The sequence below is a fragment of the Gavialis gangeticus genome, unplaced genomic scaffold, assembly GCF_001723915.1.
Source record: "Gavialis gangeticus isolate Ggan-Ray unplaced genomic scaffold, GavGan_comp1, whole genome shotgun sequence".
Lineage (NCBI taxonomy): Eukaryota > Metazoa > Chordata > Crocodylia > Gavialidae > Gavialis > Gavialis gangeticus.
The window spans coordinates 159,742,467-159,751,087 of record NW_017729022.1 but is presented as its reverse complement, the minus strand read 5'-3'; the positions used below and the strand labels follow the sequence as shown (position 1 = coordinate 159,751,087).

At 44.9% G+C, this 8,621-nt stretch overlaps 1 protein-coding gene across 3 annotated transcripts in view; it reads right to left on the bottom strand.

Moving 5' to 3' along the window:
• Nucleotides 1-8,621, bottom strand: part of SYT14 (synaptotagmin 14) — a 195,061-nt gene that overhangs the window by 36,209 nt on the left and 150,231 nt on the right. For all 3 annotated transcript variants that reach the window (XM_019516407.1, XM_019516406.1, XM_019516405.1), the window contains one exon: nt 1,284-1,552. In XM_019516407.1, the coding sequence (XP_019371952.1) occupies nt 1,284-1,552 (269 nt within the window). The remainder of the gene's footprint in view (nt 1-1,283; nt 1,553-8,621) is intronic.

Here is an 8,621-nt window from a genome sequence, read left to right as displayed (position 1 = left end):
GCCAGGGCTGCAGTGTGCAGGATGGAGCTGTGAGAGGCTTGTCTAGGGGTTGCGGATCCCAGAGCTACGCACATCCCCAGAGGAGCCATGGAGGATGTGTGCCCCACAGATCTGTGTATGGGTCAAGGGCGGACTGCCACTGCACTTTGGGGCTGGGGGTGGCACCGGGCTCTTCCCAGCAAGAGGGTTGGGCTGGGGCTGCACTCGGAGTGGGCAGCAGCAGCACTGGAAGGGGGGACTACGGGGTGGACTGCAGCCACTCTAAAATTCACCATAAACCACCTGTAGAGCCACCTCACAGTGCCTGGGCCCAAATGCAGCCCCAGCCCAGCCCCAGCCCAATACCGAGCTCTTCCCACTGGGAAGAGCCCAGTGCTGCCCCCAGCCCACAGCAGTAGCCCACCCTCGATCTGTGCAGAGATCCAGAGGGCACATGCCTCCCATACCTCTCCCGGGGGTGTATGCAGTGGCGGGAGCCACCCCACCCTCCACAGCATTTATCAGCAACATTATTGGTCAAATCAGCTAAAAAAAAAAAAAAAAAGCCAATTGCCAATGCTGACAATTTTCCTTTTATCAGCGTCAATACAGCTGTAAGTTTTAAATATAAATAGCCAACTATTACAGGAAAAAGGATTTTGAATAATAAAAATAAATAGATTTTCTAATGAATAATCATTACAAATTACAAAAAGGAGAAAGGAGAATTTTACCCCAAATTTATTACATTGCTGATGATAGAAGTATACTCAATATATATATATTTTTTTAATCCAGGATTGTTCACAATGTGCCAAGATGCCAGGCTGAGCCCTAGGGCCCCCTGTAAGCCAGGTGTGCACCGACCCGTCTCAAAATGCTGTGGTCCCGGGCATGTATAATATTAAAGATACTAAAAGAAATGTAATTTAAATTGATTTATTGCTAAGCTATAGAATTAAAATTGCAATAAGAACAAACTGTTTCTATTTAGTCCCTTTAAATAATAATATATCAAAATGAGGTTTCTATATTTTACTTAATTTTAAAATAAGTCATCCTGAGGACGGGTTGCTTTCAAATGAAATACTAAAGATATCAGCACACAAATAAATTTAAAACTATAGTACTGTATTATTTCACAAAATATATTCCTCTCTTTATGGGTGATTTTTGCAATTACCATGCATTTATACTTTGTAAGATGTGCAACAAAAGCAAGACAGTCTCAAAAAAATCTTACATTAAGATGCCATCGCACTAAATCTAAGATAACTATATATGAACACTAAACTATCATTTACCTCTGGGCTAAGGACAGCTGTACTATCACTGGGTACATCCTCTTCATATCCTTTATTATGAAAACTTTCTATTTCATGTCCAGTGCTTCCCTCACTTGGGCACTTGTATGAACATCTTGGGCTGTTGTTACAGTGGGAAAATTCACATTTACCATCACCAACTTCAGAGGGTGTACAGGAGAGGTGAGGAGAACCACTATCATCCTGATATGGTGGAGGCTGCAGTTCATCCAGAGGAGGTGTTCTTCTCATTCTTTGAATGCAGTTTGCTGTAAATAAGGGACAATTCTTTACTTGCATATTTCCTGAATTGAAAAGATTTCTTGCATTTGGTTATTTACTGTCGTCATACTTTAGAAAAAATGAATGAATTCACATACCTGAACACAGCATTTAAAAGTTTTCAAAATAGATATAATACTGCTGAAAACATTTACTACATTAATAACCTGATACAACTCATATATTGTAAAGCAATTATTCTTCAGAATCAGTCTCAATACATTCTGCAGCAAGTCTAGTTTATTTGTGCATAAAGATGTTATAATGATATACAAGTTCTAGGCCTGGTTATGAGAGATGCTGATTCCTGCACCTGCCTTGAGTATAACCCATTTCATCTCCAAGCAAGTCAGCTTAATTGCCTCAATGCAGGCAGAGTGTTAAACAGTTCAAAAAATTAACCCCATTTTTTCCAAGTCCTGATGGAGGACTTCTGGCTTTGAAGCGGCTGCAGCTCCTATGGGCTGGAATAGCAACTGGAGTCCCTCCACGCCAGCTGTGCAAAGTATGAGCAAATGGATTAATGCATATGAAGATCTGGAGTTCCTCTCCTAGCCTGCATGCAATTAAACTTAGCACGCAGTTTTACCCAGCAAGTAATGAAGAACTTCCTTTTCACGGCTCATAGGGAATTCATTTAACCTCCTGAGCAGCTGCTCAGCCTCTGTGCAGAACACTGGGGCAGTTCTCACACAGAAGAATGTACCCACTGAATTTAACATGATAAATACCTTCTCAGGAACAGATTCCATTAGCTATTAAGGCCACAGACTTAAACTTGAGTATCTAGAAGTTAGAAATTCTGGTCTAACCACCAAAGCACACTGAAGTCAGCCAAAAGACTCCTGATTTTAGTGGGCTTTAGAGAAGGCTCAAAAATGGCTCAATTTTATAAGGGTGCTGAGCATCTTCTGCTTCCACTGACACCAAATCAACAGATGGAATTGTTGCTACTCAGTGGTCACGTCCACACAAGACACTTACTGCAGAGTACACTAATTAGCTGTGCAGTATATGTCGCAAGTCTACACATGCGCCCCTATTACGCTGGGGTAAACTAATTTATAGGGCTGTGCAAAATGGCTACATCTCGTTTCAATTTCAGATTCAGCCATTTCAGAGGACAGTGATTCATTTCAGTGTTTCGGATCGCTGCTCCATTTCGATTTCGCCGAATCTGTTTCAGACGTTCAACGCTGTTTCGGAGATTCGGATTAGCCAGCGAGAGGCAGGCATAGCTCCCGTGGGTTCTCCCATGGCTCCTCTGGCTGTGCCTGCCTTTCCCCAGGCAGGGGGAGCCATGGGAGAAGCCCCCATGGCTGCCCTGCACGGCACCATCCCCCACCCGACCTCAGCTTAGTCCCAGCACTTAAAAAAAATAAAAAATACAAATAAAAAAATAAGCCCAGCACTCACTGGCTCTAACAGTGGGGAAGCAGGGCCTCTGAGGGCTCGTGGCAGAGCCCCCCTCTCCTCCCCCCACACACAGTGCAGGGCAGTGGGAGACAGCAGAGATTGACACCCCTCCCCCCCCCACACACGTGGTAGCTGCCCTATGCAAGTGCAGCACAGCTCAGCAGGGCACTGCAGGACTCCACGTGCTGTCTGGGAGCTGTGGCAGCTCCATGTGTCAGCTAGAGCCCAGCACCACTCAGCCCCAATGGCCCCAGCTCCCAGACAGCACCCTGCTGAGCCACACTGCACCCATGCCATGGGTCAGCTACTATGCAGGTACCAAGTGGGGGGGCAATCCCCACTGCCCCACATGGTGCGGGAGAGCTATGCCACAAGCCCGCAGAGGCCCTGATCCCCACTGCTGCAGCTGGTGAGTGCAGGGGGGTTTTTGTTGTTGGGGGTTTTTTTTAATGTGCTGGGATGCTGGGGGGCCATCAGGGGTGGAGCTGGGCAGTGGGGGGAGAGAGATCACAGAGTGGGGGCTGTGTGGGGGGGGCTCTGCCACATGGCCCCAGAGCCCCCACTACAGCCAGTGAGTGTGGGGCTTTAAGTGCTGGGATGCTGGGCCAGACAGGGCAGCCCTGGGGGCTATCATGGTTCCCCCGGCTGTGCTCAGCATGGGCTGCACCGAACAGACTCAGGTGCTGGCCCCAGCCAGCAGCATGCTGTCATCCCGCACACAGATCCAGGGGCCCGTGGCCCCTGGGAGGGCTGTGAGGCTGTGCTAGACCCCTCCCAGGGGACACAGGCCCCCGGATCTGTACGCAGGATGATAGTAGGCTGCCATCCCTCCCCCAGAGTACTGGGATTGGAAGGGACCTCAGGGACAGATCATAGACACTGGCCAGCTAAGGATGCCAAGACGTCAAGATCAGAGAAGTCCCTCCCCACCCCACTCTTCCCCCTCTCTCTTCTTAGTTTCTGTTTCCCTGCAAGCCCAGATTCAAAACATTTCTGAAACTTTTCGGATGGGTTCGTTTTGTTTCAGAGATGTTTCAGAGCCTTCCGTTTCATTTCGGTGTTTCGGGCGCCGAAGCAGGCCAAAACACCTCCGAAATGAAATGTCTGCCAAAATATCGCACAGTCCTACTAATCAACTCTGAAGCAGGTTAATTAATTCTGAATACAAGTACTATCCTGCTGTGGAGTTTCTTACTCTGCAGCAGCACACGTTCAGATGCTGCCCAAGGGGCTGGGGCATGAGGGTGCTTCAATGCAGGGGGTGCCTGCCAGCTAGCCCTGCACTGGAGCACCCTTGTGCAGCATGTTGAGGCAGGGGAAATAGCCCCAGGCTGGCAGGCTGAGCCCCGGGACCCCCTGTCAGCCAGGGCTGCACCAAGCCATCTCAATATGCTGCGGTCCCGGGCACATGTTCAAATGGCTTACTGGGGAGCAATAAACTCTGGAGCAATAAGCTCAGGAATTCATTGCTTCATATTAGTTGCATGTGTAGATGCTCAGTAAGTTGTAAATTAAAACCAAGGTGCCTAATTTTAGGCACTTCATTTTTTAATTTTGGTTTCATACTTTATTACTTGGCACTACAAAGTAAGCTGGTGGGGTGCAAATAAAATATTGCGTACATTAACAGAAGTGGAAGAAATCTCAAACATACAGATAAAATATGTTCTGGAGCTGTTATGGGACAGTGAAGGCATTTTAAAGTGTGTATCACACCGGTCATACAAGTAACTGATGCAACTCATACAAAAAAGTAACAGAAGTCATGGCAACATTTTTATAATTCATTTCATAAGAGTCTATCAGATTATGGGGTTAATGAACCTGCAATATTAAACAGCACAAGCTTTAAATTCAAATGCAACCACCTTGGAGACTAGATTCTTCTTCATGTATGGCTGTTTATCAGGGGAAGTGCCTAAAATTAAACATCCTGCTTTAATCATAAGGAAGCTAGAGACAGGACTTTTCACTGAGGGACTCTCAAATTATTCATAGATTTCATACATATTAGAGCTGGAAGGGACCTCGCAAGATCATCAGGTCCAGCCTCCTGCCCAAGGGGCAGGAAGGCAGCTAGGGTCAAAGGATCGCAGCAAGATAGGCATCTAAATGTTTCCTGAAGGTATCCAGAGCAGGTGCTTGCATCACCTCTGGAGGGAGTGTATTCCAGGCATTGGGGACTCAGACAGTAAAGAAGTTTTTCCTTATGTCTAACCTAAAATGGTCATCCAGGAGTCTGTAACTGTTGGACCTCGTCTTCCCATGGGGTGCCCTTGTGAACAGACATTCTCCCAGTTCCTGATGCATACCCCTTATGTACTTATAGGCTGCCACCAAGTCCCCCCCTAAGCCTACACTTCTCCAGGCTGAAGAGTCCCATGGCTCTCAGCTTCTCTTCCTAAGGCCTGTTCTCTTGCCCTCTGATCATGCACATGGCTCTTCTCTGGACTCTTTCAAGCTTCTCTACATCCTTTCCAAATTGTGGAGCCCAGAATTGGACTCAGTCAAAACTATTATTTCTTCCTTCATTTACCATAGCCTTAAAAATTGTTCACTCTTTTCACTATACAGAAACATATTTTATACTGTGAGGAAAGATACAGCTCCACTCAAGCTTCCTTTGGTGGATATTTACCCAATTGCTATAAGGGGATTCAAATGCTAAATCCCACAAAATCTTAGTTTGTTCAAGGTGGGCAGAGTTTACAGACTGTTCTTGGCTTTGGACTGGTAGGCATGCATGCCAGGTATCGTTAGGGATCAGTGTGTGGGCAATCAGGGATGGTCCCCTGACATACAGGCAAAGTCCAGGGACTGGGTTCTCAGGGAGCTGGGAGTCAGGATACACCAGAAGTTGGAACTGGAGTCAGGAGATAAAGCTGGCATCAGAATATGCCAAGAGTAAGAACCAGAATCTGAAGCCAAGAGTTAAAACCTGAGATCTGGTAAGTGAAGCAAGGAAGAGTCAAGAGTCAAGACAAGGGTCAAGAGTAAGTGCCTAAATCTTTTCCTGGACAGAGTATTGCAGACTGAGTCTAGCTTTTAAAGCAGAGGTGGGTAAATATTTCAGCTGAAGGGCCACTTAATGAGTTTTGGTGAGCTGTTGAGGGCCACAGACATAAAATCTTTCATAAGATATCATTTTAACAAAGTATAGATAAAAGACAAATCATGTGGTAAAAATCAAACATCTACTATAACATATCTTAATCACCTAGCACACAGAGCTGCCATCTGCGGGTGGTGGAGTGGGTAGAAGGAGGCTGGGAGCTGGAGCCCTGTGCACTAGGGCAGTAGCCGCCTGGCAGGACATGTGGTGCCTAGCACATACCTCCATGGCCTTTGCCCTTCCCCATGCTACCTGCTGCCCAAAATGGGACAGCAGGGGCAGAAGGAGGAGGAGCCACTGGAGGCAGGGGGAACTGAGCAGTACCTGGGCAGCTGCAGCCACAGGAGGAGCAGCCCTGCCAAGAAGCTGTGCACACTGGCTGGTGCAAGGTCTGGGCTGCCCTGGGCAGGGCTCAACACTATGGGGAGCACCAGGGGGCAACTGCAGACTAGATGCATTCAATTGGTGGGTGTCCAGCTGCAGGCCAGATCCAATCAGTTTGTGGGTCAGATCTGTCCCACAGGCCATATTTTGTCCACCCCTACTTTAAAGACTGCAGCAAGTGGGACCTGTTGCCTAAAGACTCAGCAAGCTGTCTGCCTTGATTGCCCTAGTGATCACTGCCAGCGGCACTGATCCAAACTTGTTTCAGGTGACACCTGTTTTGTGAAGCTTCATGGGATGAACTGCCCTGATTCTCTGACTGGGACCAGCTGAGCCCAGAGAACAGCGCTGGCCTCACTAGAGGCATAGAGCTAGTGTCTGACCCCTCTTCTTGGCACTGGAAATTCCGCTGAACCAAATGTTTAAGTCCTAGAACTGTTCCCCACCATCCCCTCTAGTAGTACCTGCATTTTCCATGAAAAAGGTAAACTCTAAACCAGAAACCTTACATCTTTAGGGGTGTGTGATAGGTGTTTTCATCTATCACATACAGAGATATGTGATAGATGATCACATACGTCATTTGGATACCATATTAAAATCTTAATTAATACTTTTTGAGTATTACAGTATTGACAAGCTTTAAGAGGGCTTCTATTTTACAAATGATGCTGCTAATACTATTCCATATCTCAAGCCCTAAAGTTTCTACAACTCATAGTGGCAAAAAGCCTACAAACAACAGGAAATGAGACCATAATTACTATACTGCTATGCCTCAATTTCTTTTTTCAAAAGATAAAGTCTACGATGATGATTTTTTTCCTAAGTAATTCTTGCACAATTTAGAGAAATGAAACTCTCCACAGTCTGGGTAACTATCAGCAACATTATTGTCTTAAATGAGTAAATAAAATGACTGTATGAATCATTTTTTTTCACTTTCATGAACTCCATTATATATCCCTGTGGGAAAACTGCCTAAGACTCTGTGACAGAAGAGGTGCTCTTAACATAGCTGGAGTAGAAGTGAAGAGAAAAAAATCCTGTTCACCAGCTACAGTGATTCATATAGATCAGAAAAGCAGATGCTACTTGCCAGTAACTGTTATTTCGTAAAACCAGCTTACCACAGAGAAATACAATATAAACTATTAAAAAAAAGATTTTGATTGTCACCATTGAGAATTTAAGGACACATTTGTCTAAACAGGGATAGACTACTTCAGAATCAAAGAAGCTGTTAAATGAACATGAAGGGATAACCAACACTTTTACAGAATTTTTTTTTACAGTGAAAATGACTTTCAACGTATATTAAGCCTTTTTTTGGTAAATGATGAACTTGTGTGTTTTAAGAACTGTCTAATAGTATAAACCTCTTTTCAATTTAGATTGTATAGAAATGATCAAGGCTGCAGAATATATAGCCATGTCTACTGTTCAATTCTTTATCAAAGTTCAAGGAGCCAGAAAAGTAAATCTCCCTCCTCCTCTACCTCTACTGAGAGTTAATTTTATTTGTGTGGCATTAATCTGGCTAGAGCTGGATTAGCAATGCTGCATCCTTTTATAACAACTGGTGTGAAAAATGAAGCCTTTCACATATGCTCGCTAAAAACACTTCTCTATCTTTCTACATTTGACAGCAGAATTTTAAGAGACACCCTCCTTCATGACTTCAGCTATAACTGTAAGTAAAATCCACTAAAATCCACTGCTTCTGAAAACCAGGCTGATAATCTCTTGACTGGCCACAAGTTTCCTGATCAGTTAGGATAGAGTTCTGCCCCAAAAAAGAGACTGCAAGCAAACACAAGTGTGCCTTAGCAACTGCTTGGCATTGCAGGCCTAACTCATTTTTGGTGCAATTCCACTAAATTGCATGGAGATACCTCAGGGATAAATTTGGTCCTCTATTTTTCTGGTATAAGAAACTCTTCCTGTACAATATATAACTAGAGAATCATCAACAACATAGTACTTCTGAATCATACACAGATCTGTAATCCAAATAATACTGCAGCAGCAATTACAGAGAGACAATATGGGCACTTTTCTCAGACAATGAAACAAGTCATTTTAAACAACCCCTTCACAAAAGTGTAGCAGAAACCATTAAAAATTAAGGCAGACAAGGTTCT